The following is a 16,558-nucleotide window of genomic DNA, read 5'->3' as shown; positions in this document are numbered from 1 at the left end:
TATCAAGATAAACAATCAAACAGTCAATAACGATAACCTGTCTGTAACAATATTTTTGTGGTCTCAACAATATCGTTGTAGACAGGTTCCACTGTAGTCAGAAATTTGTTTTAAAAAATAGAAACTTCGAAGCGATAAAATAAGCATGCAGTAATCATAAAAATAATGCTTTGTTTGTAACTTCACTTCCTTTAGCACGTTTTCTTATGTCATTTAAAATACAGGGTCCATTATGAAAGTAATGGGGGGCATTCCACGGTATTTTGTAGAGTCCGTAACGTGACCTTTTTTAGGCATAACTTTTTAATTTACCGTTAGATTTGCAAATTATTTTAATTTGAGCTGGTGTGTTGGTAGGAAAAGATCAAAATAAAATAATATGCTAATCAAACAGTAAATTAACTAGTATGTTGTGGCCATCACGAAACTTTCTTCTATATTTTTCTTTTTTTTTTTCTGATCCCTCCCCATGCTTGACGAAGAAGCAATATTCTCAACAAAAACAAAATGACACATGCAAAAACTTGACGACTATCCCAATGTCTGAATTATTACAAAAGCAAAGCAAAGAGCGAAAATTGAAAGTTATTTTAAAAGCCTTGCTTGAATTAATTACAAATATTTTATTTGTTAACAAACATAAGATGGCAACAGTTCAAAATTTTAAATCATTGAGATAATATTTCCTATCATTTCCATACAATTAAAATCACGAGAAATACGCAGACGACAATCTATTACGATTTATCTTTCTTATTGTTGCATTAATAAAAATATTTTTATTCGCTAAAAAAAAAAAAAAAAAAAAAAAAAATCAACACCTCTTGGAGCGATCGGCGTCAAACTAGAACCAAAGCCTGTTTACATATGGATTCACATATATTCCAAATTTCAACCGGAACGTAGCATTACTTCTTGAGATAGGGCACTCAAAATGGAAAAAAAGAACGGGTGATTGCGCTACCCCCCTTTTAGCTGTTGACACAAAAATAAAATCAGTTCTTATACCCACTAAGGGCTACTTGCCGATAATTTTTTCTTTCATTCCGTTCATTATTTCTTGAGATACAGCAGTCACAATTGACGACAAAAAACGTTCTACAGCTCAACCCCCGTTTGAGTTATTGACACCAAAATTGAATCAGCACCTGTTCCTGTTAATACCAACATATGGACCAAATTTTGTTTGATTCCGCCAGTAACTTCCTGAGGAATAGCAAGCACGCGTAACTCGAAAAACGTCCCATTGCTCCACCCCCCTTGGAGGAATTCGCGCCAAAAACTAATGGGCACAAGTTCACATAGGGGCACATATGTGTACTAAATTTCGTTCGATTTCATGCGGTAGTTTTTGTTGTAGAGCGGCCACAAAAAACTGGTCACACACAGACGTGACACACATACATACACACACACACACATACATACATACACACACACACACACACAGACAGACAGACATTTTCCAAAAATGGTCGAAATGGACTCAGCACACCTCAAAACGTTCGAATTCGTCAAAATTCGAAATTCGAAAATTTGCACGAATCCAATACTTTCTTCTATATATTAGATATAGAAGAAAGTAAAAAGTCATGGCAAAAAAGGTCACGTTACGGACTCTACATAAATGTCAAAAATACCTTGGAATGCCCCAATGGGCATTTACTGGCAAAATATATTTATTGATAATAATTTGTACATATGTTCAATATCCTTCAAAATACATTCCTCCTGTGTCAATACACTTGCGGAGACGTGTTTGCCACGCCTGAAAGGCACCCTGAAACTCCTCGACGGGAATGCCTCTCAGGAATGTTGTAACATGGAGTTGGATGTTTTCCACTGTTTCCCAATGTTTCCCTTTCATCTCTCTCTTGAGTCGCGGAAACAAAAAGAAGTCACATGGAGCTAATTCGGGACTGTAAAGGGGGTGAGGGATCACCGGTGTGTTGCTCCATGCCAGGAGCAAAAGATGATGAAGCAAAAGGTAATGATGAAGGCTAAGTGGCTGGTCGCCTTGTGCCACTTCCCAGACTGTGATCTTGAAATGCAATTGCCCTTGAAGGCTTCTTGCAGCATCTGGAATGTTTCGGTTGCATTTTTTCCAAGCCTCACGCAAAACTTTATGGCGTATCGTTGTTCAAGCGAACGCTCCATCGCGTTATGTTACAAAAGTTGAAAACACACTTCAAGCGGAGGCACGTATCTCCGCTCACACTGCTCAAATTCAACTGATGACTCCCAGCCGGTTTTACCGTGCTGCCATCTATTGTCGCGTCACAATAACATTATGCTCATTACTTTCATAATGGACCCTGTATATAATATGTGTTCTGTTATGACTGTTTTACATTCATCTTAGTGAGAAGTGCGAATAAAGGTTGGGGAACATCACTGTTTTTTTAAACCTCCCTTTGCGTCTAAAGAAGGAGGGAACCGACCTCGCTGTAGGGCACTGCCATTCCCTTCTCGTGCTTGATCCCGCAGGTGGGGTTGATAGGACTGGTGTCGTCGCAGCCGCTGAAGTTCTTCTGGTTCTCATAGTTGACGACCACCTCGCTCGCCCTGCCATTCACCGCCTGAAAAGGAAAAATACATCCACATACAATGTAAAAAAAATTCCGATACCTTACAGATTCTGAATACAGACGCTGAATTCTCGTCCTGCACTGTAATACTCTAAGGCTACGCGACAAAATAAATTTTATAAGGGGCATTCAAATGAAACGTGGTCACTAGCCTAAAGTAACGGTTGCGATTTTATTAACTTAAGAATAGTCGCAAAGACCGTTGGCACATTTATCCCATTGCAACACTAGGCGGTCAATTCCATCTTTCAAGAAGCTAGAAGACGCTGAATTCTCGTCCTGCACTGTAATACTCTAAGGCTACGCGACAAAATAAATTTTATAAGGGGCATTCAAATGAAACGTGGTCACTAGCCTAAAGTAACGGTTGCGATTTTATTAACTTAAGAATAGTCGCAAAGACCGTTGGCACATTTATCCCATTGCAACACTAGGCGGTCAATTCCATCTTTCAAGAAGCTAGTAGGTTGCTATCGGATCTAGTCACACACTTCGTCGTCCATTGTGATATCGCGATATCCGGTGTATCATCTGCGAATAACTTGTTTTAGAGGTCCAAAAACATGAAAGTCACACGGTGAAAGGTCTGCACGGTGAATGTTCCAGCTCCAGCGTTTCCCACCGAAACTACTGCAATATTGTCTTCATCGCATTGGCCGTATGTGGACGCCTATAGGCAGCATGCTTGGCCATTTCGACTTAATGGCTCGTCTAAGGCTCTGTAAAGTGACTTGATAACGCTGGGCATTGATGGTGGTTCCCCGTTTCAGGAACTCTACAAGCAGTGGGCCCAGGGAGTGGGTCCCCTCCCCCTAGTGGACCCTTGTGGTCAAAACAGGACATGTTTCGTAGTGGACGATAACTTGTATAACCACCTACTCTTCGGCGTTAAACCACACTGTCACTGTGCAACATGCAGCGTTGCGCATGCGTCAGTCTCTCTACCAATATATGGTGTCTCCATACATGCTATTACGTGGCATCGTCTAACGTCTAATGTGAAGTTAGACGCACTGACCTGGTTTCATTTAAATGAACCTTACAGAAGTCTTGAAATGTTGTGCAATAAAAATGGAAAGTTCTTCCACATTTAAAAATGTTCCTTCTCTAGTTCAAAGTTTTACTAGTTTTCTTAAAATGGAAAAGTTACTAAAAATTAGACTCCCACCATCGGGTTCAGCGCCCTCGATACATTTAAGAACCATGTTTCGAATTGCTTTCTGGGAAAACAAGTTGATAGCGTTCCCTCGTAAGGCAGGATATCTCTGAGAACTAGGTTAATGAAGACTTTTACAATTATTCGTTTTCTTAATTTTGGATAACTGTATACAGGGTGTTCCTTTTTAACCTGCAAGGCCTCTATTTTTGCAACTGTTAGTCCTAGATGCATACTTCCAATTGCAAAAATGTTCAAAATCAGATGTGGAGTTAAGATATTGAAAGTTTGAAGCAAAAATAAAAATGAGCCAAAAAATACAAAATTTAACTTTTTATATGGGCCACAGGTCCCGTAACTAATATTTAGAGAAATTTTCTCAATTGAAAAATCATTCTAACAGAAAAAGCTTGACATTATTACGACCAATATTCACGAAGCAATGAAATGCAGCGTTTTGTGACTTACACCACTTCACATTCGCCATCAATAACACCTTTTAGGGAGAAATATAGCGGTTAACAAGGGTTTAAAATCATATGTATGCATAGAGTGTGGGATTTTCGCATTGCTCGAAGTTTTGTAGTGTGTTTTTGCATATCATGGCATTACATTTGCATTTATTTTTGAATAGCAATGAAAGATATAAATGCTTTGTCTTTTTACTTCAGCAACCTGTTATTCTTCTGAAAGATCGATAAGTTCCATTCTCATCTTCTGTATGGTCCCTAAAAGCTTTGAACTCTAATATCTCCTTGAGTTTTAGTCGCACAACTGTCAGGTTTTCTGTATTAGTAATAGTTTTCAATGGAGATAATTTCCCTAAAAATAAGTTAGGGGACCTAGGGTTAGTATAAAAAAACGAATTTTGTACTTTTTGACTCAATTCTTTTTTCTCTTCAAACTTTGAATATCTTGACTCTGCATCTGATTTTGAACATTTTTGCTACTGGAAGTACGCATCTAAGACTAACGGTTGCGGAAATCTTGCAGGTTAAACCGGAACACCCTGTATAATAACTTGGAGTTTTCCTTCAGTTTAAGGGCAATGAATGAAACAGTACTGTCGAAATATCAGCAGAATACTTACGCTGAGGTATTTGAAGGGGTACGCAAGCGCCACCTGTTCCTGCTTAATCCTCAACACAATGGGGTTGAGTAGGTTCACTTGCGTGCCGTTGTCCAATACCTTAGGAATGAACACATACTCCAAACCTTCGGGTGTCTACGGAAGAGAAAAAGGAATGAACAAACGAAGACTAAAAATGGAAAATGCAGTAAGTGCCAAAAGAAAAAAATGTTACAGGGCATCAAAAATAAGATTCCAGTTGGATTGTAGCACTTACTGCTTTTTCCTTTTTTTTTTTTTTTTTTTTTTTTTTTTTTTTTTTTTTTTTTTTTTTGCATTGTGGACTTGGACTAACCAAGATAAAGTAAACTTCAGAAACCTTCAATGGCACTTACTGCGGCCTCCACCGCACGGACGGCAACTCTTGCTCCACTGACGGACCCTAACAACGTTATTTTAACTGTTTTTAGGGGGGATAGGCACATAAATTGTTTACCACAGTGAAATGCTTGGCATTGACTTCATTTCGACTAAAAAAAATATTTTTTTGGCATTTAATGCGTTTTTAATTTTCAGTCTTCAAACCAAAAAAATGGGGGCACGTCATTCGTACCCATAAATAAGAAATATTTTTTCTACAACTAAAAAGAATAACTACTGGAAAATCCAAAAATCGAAATACACTGCTCAAAACAATTAAAGGATAATTGAGATTTTGGGTTGATCTTGAACCTGGAGACCTTTTTGAATGGTTAATACATTACCGACAGACGTAATAAAATAATGTGAGACAAAAATTACATTTGTAGAAAAAAATACTTTCTTTTTCAACTTTTGGGTACAAAAGGAAAAAAACGCACTTCGTTCATATGAGAAACACAAGCAAAAAAAGGGGTTATCTTAAAAGAAAATTGCTTTTAGTAGAAGGTATGGTAACCCCGGACGGCCAGAAATGTAAAACACCTCTAAGGCATGGAATCAATGAGGCTAGTAATGAGGGGCTAGGGTATTCTGCCCCACTCTTCCTGAACTCTTTCCAGTTCTTGGAGAGTTTAGGGAGGTGGTAGGAATGAAGATTCTCGTTGCCTAGAATGTCCCAAACATGCTGTATTGCGTTCATATCTGGAGAACACGCTGACCACTCCATTCGTATGATTCCTTCCTCCAAAAGGAAATCATTCATCAAGTTAGAAGGATGTGGTCTGCAAATGTCGTCCATTAAAATGAAGTCACCCCCAATTGCTGCAAGGTAAGGGACTACTATAGGTCTGAGGAGCTCATCTTTACTTTGACGACAGGTCAGAGTTGCATTCGGAACGACATGTAGATCGGTGCTAGTATATACCATCGCACCACCACCACCAAATATTGCACTTTCGTGCACGAACGCTGGATTGTTTCTAATGCCACTCTTCCTCCAGATGAAAATACGCCATTATCAGCATGAAGACAAGAACGGGAGTCGTCCGAGAAAAGCATATTGCTCCATCCATTTCTTCCCTAACTCAGATGCTCTGTTACTCACTCTCTGCAGCATGAGGGTGCCTCGCAGCTAATGTGACACACACCATAAGGTAGACGAGCATACAGACTTACAGCGTGAAGGCGATTTCGGACAGTTTGTGTCGAAATTGTGGTGCCAGTACCCGAGCGAAGGTGTCGTTGTAGTGAAGTGGCATTCATACTTCGGTGCCTCGGAGCCGTTAAAGCTAAATATCGGTCTTCATTGAGCGTTATTGACCGTCTGCGACTTTGTCTGAATCTTCGACCAGTCACTAAAAAATGTTTCCATATCCCAGAAATCATTTTTCAAAACTCCAATAGCTTCTTTTGCCTTGGCTTGTGTTTGGCTCCCCTCTAGCCTGCCAACCACTTTAGAAGCTTCTGATTCCATTAAATCAGTTCGTTGAGGCATCGCATTCATTGAAACAACTCGCTTACTGAATGTCGATCATTCTTTTCTGCTTAGTCTTACAATGAGTTAAGAGCGAAATCTCATTCGCTGCCACTAAAACGTCGTCTTCGACGTCAAACTCAAAACTTACATACTGCGATGTTTGAAATCGACAAAATTTTGTATTTGTGACTCCCTTCTTCGATTCTATGCAAAAACTATTTTCTAATACTTTTTTTTGTACAAGACTTACAGTATCCTTTAATTGTTTTGAGCAGTGTATTTCGCGATCACAAAAGTTCTTTTTACCGACATTAGTGTTCAGCAAAAAAAGAAAAAAAGAAAGAAAGCGGCTATCCAGAAATGATGTCACATTCCGACCTCTTTACCCATGTGTCACAAAGGGTCACACTTTCCCATACCCCAACCGTTCCCCTTGTCATAGGTCACGCTGTTTCTCATAAGCATATTGTTTTTTTAAAAAAGTGTGATATCACACTTCTTTCTACCTCTACCACCCCAAGTCATAAACTGCCACAATTTCACGAGCCCCCTACCCCCCTCGAAGTGTGACATTATTTGCGGACAGACCCTAAAGGGAAGAATTACGTGTAGACAAAAGGAGCGAAAGAATAACAATAGAATGAGCGATGCCTAGGGGCTATTCACAAATAATGATATCACACTTTTTTTCCAACATATGTGATCCCTCCCCATTATCGCAAGTGTTACACGTCACCTTAATCCCTCCCTTTTCTTTGTCACGTAAATTTTGATAGACATCTTGCGATTAAAAAAAAAAACTTTTTTGTCCCCCCTCGACCAAAATGGGTGATTTCAAACTTCTTGCTACTCCTCTCCCCATTGTCACAAACCAACGCTTTCACGAATTCCCTTCCCCATCCAGAGTGCTATCATGACCTCCTCGTAGTTATTTTTATTTTATTTTATTTTAACCAATGATACCTTCGTACCTATGGATATGAAAAACGGACGTGAAATTAACAGTGATTGGCCACGAAAAACAAGTGAAGCCCCTTTTTAAAAATCCGTTTGTGACTTTGAAAGAAAGTGTGCAACTAGACGCCATTACTGGTCAGACAAATAAAATTTCAACCTTCGCTGATCAACCTTTTAACTTACGAGAGACTAGCTGCGTTGCCCAGATTTGCTCGGTCTACCTTGAAAATAAAAATTGTACCAAGTGACGTATATTCAACAAATCAGGCCTTAAAAAATAATTTATAAAAAACATCATGCAAAATGTCCCTTTCAAACAATGACGACAGACATTAAAATACTTTTCAGAAATTAAATCTAGAAAGATGGAGTTAAAAAGCGTAACCATGGAAACACAAAATAAAATAAGTTTAAGAATTGGAAATGCGAAAGAAAATGGTTAACAATTTGAATGGACATGAGATTTTTTGAACTTGATTTAAAAAGGCTTGTAACTTTTTTCCTTTCTAGATAGAAGCTTATTTTTTCGAACTTAGGTCGAGATGGATCTGGAGTAAAAAAATGTCGCTCTACCCAATGGTGTCAAAAAGAAAACTGTGGGATAATTCCTTCACTTTTTATTGATTTATTCATTGAAGAAAGTAGTACCTAAAGTTCAGCTAAGACTAAACAAATTCAAGCTAAAAACGTAAATAACTCCCGCCGTATTTAAGTTAGAGCATTGAAACAAATTGCCTAGAACGCCGAAAATTATACCCTTTCCAATGATATGTAATATTAATATGTGCAAGTAATTTTTCACTCCGTATTCGGGAATTTATGTAACAGTTGGACCTAAATTGGAATAAAAAAGAACTACTCGTCGAATTTTTTCTGAACCGGTCTGCAAACTATTCCGGTGCTATAAGAAAGATACTGTGAATTTTCAGCGAAATCAGCCCGGTAGTTCTCAAGTTATGCGCGTTCAAACAAACAGACGCTTTTTGAAGACTACATTTTAGAGAAGATATTTATGTCTATAAGCACATATATATACGAACGGACATCAGAGCAAAATTAGTTTAGTACTAAGTAATTTCATTCTTCGGTCATAATTTGACCAAAACCAAACATATTTTTAACCTCAAAAAGGAGGTGGTTATCAGTTCATACCGTATGTTTTTTTTTACAATAATTTTTGTCTTTGTATCGGTCGAATGAATTCATATGAACGGATAAAAATGTTATAAGTATTGCATTTATTAATTAATCATATTTTTCAACTGCGGCGAAAATTTAGTATTTTTACTTAAAGTTGGCTTTTATCTGAGGAAGAACCTAAACTGGAAAGAGCGTTTTACAGAAAATAATCAAAAGACCATGCATTTTTAAATGCTTAAATTTCTATTTCATTTCCGACTTCAGCTTTCGTATGATGCATTTTTAAATATTTAACTATCAAAATCATTTAGAAAAATATCATATTCAGGATCCGAACCGATATCAGATCTCTCTGTCGTGAGTCGTTCACAATTTTTCTTTTATTTTAACACGAAATTCAACCCAAGAAACATTCGCATTGCACATAACACTGAAAAAGTGTAAACAAAACTGCAGTCTGGTTACAACTAGAGGCTTTCCATGGTAGAATTACGGTAACCGGGTCGAGTTGGCGGATTTTTTCAAAAACAACCAAAGTTGGCACCTACGACTCATGTAAACAAAGTACTTCAATGTAAACAAAGAAAATCCACCAATAAGAACAGATCCAAAGAAAATGGGCGGAGCTATGAATGACTCCACTTATCACCTTGGTAACAAAGAGTCTGTTAACTTTCTTTCTCTGATCATAACCTCAAAGAAAAAAAATATTAAAATTCTTTTTCCTCTTTTAAATGATGATAATGTAACAAAATATACAAAGAAACAAATTATTAAACCTAATTTAGGAAATCTAGAGTACAGCTGGCATTTTTATAAGAGAGAAAACAATTAAGTACCTGAAAGAAAAAAAAAGGGTGGGGGAGTGGATATTTGGAAAAGATAATTGATAGTTTTCAAAAACATTTAATGCAAAAAAAAAAAAAAAAAAATAACTTAAGCTGTTTTTGGCTAGCGTGCGCATTTTATTCGAACAAAATACATAACTAGCAATGAGCGAAATGAGCAAATAGCAAACGAAACATTATGTAATATTAACATTGTATTAAAATTCAAAACAATTGCTAAATAAATTAAAAATACTACAAAATGAAGTTAAAGCTCTTTTAAAATGTAAAATAACATTCTAATTAAATGATTTAACAACTCCATTAAAATTTAAATTACTCTACCAAAACACATTGAAACAAATTCTAAGGAACAAAAAAATATAAAATAAGTTCTAGCAAAATTCAACAACATTAAAAGTTGAATCGATAAAGTAGGAAATAAATCGTCAAGTAAACAGAAAACGCCATTAAGTACAGTTAAAGTGTAACAGTAAAACGAAAAAATCTATTAGATAAATTAAACTACACGAAAAGATCCAGTCAGAGAACGTTATTATAATTGAAAATTTTAATTTTACCTTACTGAATAATTACAATAATTGATAAGTTTAAATTAAAGATGGAACAATAAAACATGAAGGAAAGTACTTACGGCAAGCAAAATCTTTAAAAAAAGTATCCAAAAGATATGAATGACTGAGTTTTAAATCAACAACTTAAAATAGTTGAGATTGAAAAACATTCCACGATGTAAAATTTTATAAAATGTTTCGACGACCTAAAAATTGAAAAGATACAGTTTACGTTGTCAATTTTCAGAAAAAAAATCAACTTTCAGAAATTTAAAAATATATAATTCTATAGAATTAAAAAAAAAAAAAGATTTATAAGACAAATAGATTAAAATTTTGCGTATTGCCGATTGGCCAAACGAATAGCGAATCAGCTTTATTGTAGGGTTGCTAATATTGCTCTGTCGCCAATTGAGGTAGTGGGTTGCCAGAATGAAACATTTATCGCCACGACCCGGTTACCGTAATTCTACCCTTTCCATTAATGTCACATTTTTTAAACATATTTTTTCTCCCACCCCCTTGTCAAAGTGTCACACTTCACTTTTCCCTGTCACATGTCACGCTATATATGATAAACATATCGCTATAAAAAAAATCACCCATAATGTGTGATGCCCCAGTCATAAATTGTCAGTTGACCTTGTCCTAATTTGTCAGTTTCATGAGTCCTCCCCCCTCCCCTTCAGACCATGACATCATTTGTGAACGACCCCTTGGATAACTTTTGATGTTCGGAGGGTTAAACGACTCAGTTTGTTTAAACATAGTTCAGAAAAACCGGTGAACTTTGCCAACAACGGTTTTTGGTACTGCGCCTACATATTTTTTTCAATCCAAACATAAATGAACTTGTCCAAGCATCTTGTTATAAGAGGCATACTATAACTCGTTTAATATTTATGCTTAATCAACAAATCCTTGAACTGGTTTCAAAATGCAATCTCTCCAGCTTGCTAGAGACATAACACATTGGAAGTTAATCAAAAACAGAAAAGATCCCCGCAAGTTCAGGGATCGATGTAGGAAAACACAGCCCAAGTAGTGTTTTTATTTGCCATATTTGGTTAAAATTATAGAGGGACTTCTTATTTGCGATGTTAGAAATAAACGGTAGTCGGTTGCGTTTTATGACCAAAAATTTTGATCTGACACGTACATCACAAAAACGGCGCCAAATAAATATATTTAATCATTAAAAAACAATAAATGTTCCATTAAAAGGTAAAATTGTAAGCATGGAGGATCAAAAGGGGCAACAAAAATTTCAGAAATTCAGGAAATTAGTTTGCCAGTTTGCCATGTTTCACGTTATGATAATCGCCCCGCTTAGTTAAATTACTTGGTGGATATTTATTTATATTTTCAATTTTGATGGAATTTTTAGTTTTTTTAATGCCTTGCTTTGTTTTAAAATAAAAAATTTCATTTTAAATTTCAGCAAGAGTATTTCGTAACACAAACAGATACGTGCTTTAAATTGATTAGCTTTTCTCGTTATGATAATTCCAATTAAGTCGCCAAAATGGAAAAAATACTCCAATAAGAGTTTCAGTAAAATAAAAATTACAGAATGAGGAGCAAAAAGGGCAATAGCAATTTCAGTAAATGCGAATTGATTTTTCTCAACTTAGCATGTCCCACGCTATGAAAATGGGGTTGTTTCCTTCAGTCAAAAGAATAAGAAAAAAAAATATTAATTTGAATTTTTGGCATCTTGAATTCAAATTATGTTTTTCACAATCGCGAGCGTGTGTGTGTATGTATGCGCGTGTGTTTGTGTAGGCGTGTGTGTGTGAGTGTATGTATGCATGTGTGTGAGTGTTTTGTATGCAGTGCTGTGCGTGTAGACGTTCGTGTGTGTGTGTGTGTGTGTGTAGGCATGTGTGTTTGTGTCTGTGTGCAGGAATGACTGTGTGTAGCAGTGTGTGTATGTGTAGGTGTGTGTGTGTAGGTATGTGTGTGTAGGTAGGTGTGTGTGTGTAGGTAGGTGTGTGTGTGTAGGTGCGTGTATGTATGCGTGTGTGTGTAGGATATGGACGCAACCTGGAGACGGTTTTCGCAAGAGGAGCAGCATCGTGAGGCCGGTCGACACGACGGTGGTGCTGCAGACAGTGCTGGCGGGAAAATAAAATCAACGTAACGGGGATATTTCGATATTTGGGAATCTGACGATCTTTCTTCGTTTGCGTCAATTTTCGGCTCCAGTGCCTGAGCGAGAGGTATTTTTCTTTGTAAATCTGAACAAAGAGAGCGGAAACATCTATTCACATAGGGCTACTATAAATCAACAGGGTTACCAAAATAAAATTATTTTCACCAAAAATGAGACGACCGCGCCAGATTTCCAATTATCGAAATATCCCCTATGCCTTTGAAACTAACCTCTCCACATTTTCAGCTTCCAAGCCACAAATCATGAGGATCTAGAATGTCCTTAAAAGGAAAGAAAAAAATGGGCTCCAATGGCGGATTATCCTAAATATGGCAATTCGTTTCACGAAGCTAATCCGCTATTTTGGAGCCTTTTTTTTTTTTTTTTAAACTGATCTTAGATCACTACCTCCTAGGTATAACTTTGATAACCCCCTCCCCCCCCCCAAAAAAAAAAAATACGCGCCAAATCTGGCACTCCCTACGGACTTTTTAGGGTTGCTGTTTCTTATTTTGGAGTTGCCAATTTTGTTTTTTTCAGCTTTTAGGTTTTTGCTGTTGCCAAATTTAGTATTTTCTTGTATTTTGTACCATTTTTTGAGTTTTTTTTTTAAAGTTTTGTGACAACAATATTTGGATGTTTTTGACTAGAGAAAAAAAAAAAAGTCGCTAAATTTCCGATTTGGGGGGTATATCATAGTTCCACCTCCTATATAACTGACCTCATGTATAAGGTGGTGCTTAGATCCTCAGGATTTGGATCTTGGAAGCTGAAAATTTGTGTGAGTTAGTTTCAAAGGCGTCTGCACCTTTGTAAAATTTCGTTCGAATCAGAGATGGTCGAGAGAAGACGACGAGGTCACTTAATATGGAATGACATGGTGGTTTTTTCGTTTTTGACGCACCTTTTGCTACCTGTTTCCTGCCAAAGCCTGCGCGATTGATTAAATAATTGCGAACCTTTCTTACTTACTTTGATGTGCTTACGCAGAAAAACTTTGGGCCTTTATACTATTGGGTGTAACTTTGATATACCCCCCCCCCCCCCCAAAAAAAAAAAAATACGCGCCAAACCTGGCACTCCCTACGGACTTTTTAGGGTTGCTGTTTCATATTTTGGTGTTGCCAATTTAGGTCTTTTTCAGCTTTTAGGTTTTTGCTGTTGCCAAATTTAGTATTTTCTTGTATTTTGTACCATTTTTTTTTTTTTTTTTAAAGTTTTATGGCAACAATTTTTGGATTTCATATATGTTTTAGCGCCATTTCATTCATTCGCCATTTCTTTGTGAAGTGATCAAGCAGATTACTGACTTGCTGTTTCGTTTTTAAATCACGTTTAGCGGCTAATGTTGATTGTATCAATAAATTTATTGAAATTGCTGCTGGGGTAAATTGGGAGGAATTCAAAACTTCTGTATAAATAATTCTTTTTATTAGATTGCCGACAAGTATTCTCAATTGTATTTGTTAAAATTTTTTGTGTAAATTGTATATAATATGTTATTTAGTGTCATTTATTTGTATTTTTGGTAGAATTACGGTAACCGGGTCGCGTTGGCGTATTTTTTCCAAAACTGCCAAAGTTGGCACCTACGACTCAATGTAAACAAAGTACTAGAATGTAAACAAAAGAAATCATCCAATGAGAGTTGATCTAAAGAAAAGGGGCGGAGCTTCGGACTGCTCAAACTATCACCTTAGCAACTACAACTGCTTATTAACCTTTTTCTTTCTCTGATCGCAACCGTAAAGAAGCAAAAAAAGAAGCATTAAAATTCTTTTTTTCCTTTTTAAAATATTGCAAAATATGGGAAGAAACAAATGATTAAGTTTTTCTTCTTTTTTTTTAAATAGAACTATTTTATTTTTCTGACTTTGAAATTAAGTTTGCAGAAAAGACAAATGAGAGGTAACTTCTTCAAGATGTTAACGTAAACGTGGGAAGATAAAGAGCAGTATCTACACAAATGAATTAGAGACATTAATTAAACGTGTTTTGTATTCAATACTAACAATAGCGAAACGATGGAATTTGACCTTTTTTTTTTAGTGGAAAGCAAATAAGCAAAGCAAGCTTGTACAAGAAATCAAAAGTACAACGCATGACAAAAATGCCAAAAAAAATGTAAAAAATTAAAATTTGCCGATACTGCTCTTCACGTTCCCATCGCAATAATATTAAATTCATTTTCTCCTTTTTGATGAATTTTTTGAATAAAAAAATATTTAGAAGCGGATTTGTATGAAAAGAAATAAAATATGATGTATGTAAACGAAATGGTTCAGGACGTATATATTGTTACTTTTTTTTAATCAACATGTTTAATTTCCTAAGAAACATTAAAATGAAACAAATTCTACCAAAATTTAACAACAGCAAAAGTTGGATAGAACACGACATTAGTCTGAAATAATCTGAGAAAAAGACATTAAAAATACTTAATGTTTAATTAAGACTTAAAACGATCAACTAAATAAGTTAAATCACATCAGAAGATGCATTCAGACAACGTTATCATAATTAAAATTATAATTTTAACTTATTGAATAAGTTATTACGAGAATTAATAAATTTTAAATTTAAGATGGAACATTAAAACATGAAGGAAATGACTTACTGCGAACACATTCAAAAATTATCCAAAAGGTATGAATAACTAATTTTTAAATCTATAACTTAAAAAAGTTAAAAGTGACAACGTTTCGCGATGTAAAATTTCGTAAAATGTTTCGAAGATCTAAAAGTTGAAAAAACACAATGTGTTGCCAATTTTTAGAAAAAAATCATCTTTGAGAAAACTAAAAATTTTATTCTATGGAATTAAAAAAGAAAGATTCATTGGACAAACAAATTACAATTTTGTAATGGCGAATTCTGAAATGGTTGATTGGCCAAACGAATAGCAAATCAGCTTCGGTCTAGGGTTACCAAAATTGCTCCGTCGCCAAGGTAAGGTAGCGGGTTGCCAGAATGAAATACTTATCGCCGCGACCCGGTTACCGTAATTCTACCGTATTTTTTATGTATTCATTATATTTTTTAGGTATTCTTTTTTTTTTGTATTTAATGATTCCGTATTTTTTATGTATTAATTATTTGTATTTAGCGAGAATACATCTTGGCGAGAAAAAAAAGTCGCCAAACTTCCGATTTGGGGGGGGGGGGGGTATATCAAAGTAGTTCCATACTATGACATAGGTCTGGCGCTCCCAGGTTCTTGCCCTATTACTTTACCTTTTCAGAATTTGTCAAGTTGACCGTGAGGACAATCTTTCTATTGCAATCCGTTACTTCTTTTTGCAAAGGTTCCACGTCACCGAAATCGAAAATGGAAGATTCGGTCGTCTTCTTCTTGGCGCACTCGCTCAACACCCCGTTGACGTTGATTTCGAAAGCCGCCCTCGTCAAAAGTACACAGGAGGAAAAATAGATCACACGCAAAATGTTGTTCTGCATTTTTGAGTTTAACTGAGACTCGTTTTGTTTGCAACAGTTTCTGATCCTTCCGCACATTTCACTTTACTTCACGATTTACATTTTTGGAATCAGGATTCATCAAAACAAAACGAGGCTAAAATCAAACCTGGTATAAATCTGTATTAGCAGAAAGTAAGTAGCCTTTTAGAATTTTGACGACATTTTGAATTTCGCCAAATTAAAGAGTCAAATTGTGGTCCCACTTAATTCTTATAGCCCGTGACAATCGCTGAAACTCATGCAACAAAGAGGGCACTACTCCTGTTTCCATTACAGGGGATATTTCGATAATTGGGAATCTGGCAAGCTTTTTTCATTGGCGTCAATTTTTGCTCCAGCGCCTGCGCGAGAGGTATTTTTCTTCGCAAATGCAAATCTGAACATAGATATCGGAAACATCTATTCGCATAGGGTTACTATAAATCCGCAGAGTTACCAAAATAAAATTATTTACTCCAAAAATGAGCCGCCAGATTCTCAATTATTGAAATTTCCCCCCCATCACGTTGCTATTGATTGGTGGATGCAGGTGTTCCGTTCAGCGTCTCTTGCGTTCAAATTGGGCGACGTCCAATCAAAAATAAACGAACTTTGAAACTTGTCATTAATTGGTGGATGCATAAGCTGCATCGATTGAACATAGAAAAGTCATAAATTGTCAAGTCCCGTTAAGCGTCAGTGCTATCTAATGGGGTCAGGTCAAATATTCCGAAGTCT

The 16,558-nt window shown here is 36.2% G+C and overlaps 1 protein-coding gene across 1 annotated transcript in view; it reads right to left on the bottom strand.

Annotated features, from left to right (window-relative positions):
* The window catches only part of LOC129226207 (hapless 2-like), a 50,992-nt gene extending 35,172 nt beyond the window's left edge, over positions 1-15,820 (bottom strand). The window contains exons 1-3 of the mRNA XM_054860807.1: positions 15,599-15,820; positions 4,835-4,969; positions 2,442-2,579 (exon numbers count right to left, since the gene is read on the bottom strand). Coding sequence (XP_054716782.1) covers positions 2,442-2,579; positions 4,835-4,969; positions 15,599-15,820 — 495 coding nt within the window. The remainder of the gene's footprint in view (positions 1-2,441; positions 2,580-4,834; positions 4,970-15,598) is intronic.
* Positions 15,821-16,558: the final 738 nt, after the last annotated feature.

Source organism: Uloborus diversus, chromosome 7, assembly GCF_026930045.1.
Source record: "Uloborus diversus isolate 005 chromosome 7, Udiv.v.3.1, whole genome shotgun sequence".
NCBI lineage: Eukaryota > Metazoa > Arthropoda > Arachnida > Araneae > Uloboridae > Uloborus > Uloborus diversus.
This window is presented reverse-complemented; position numbering and strand designations above follow the sequence as displayed.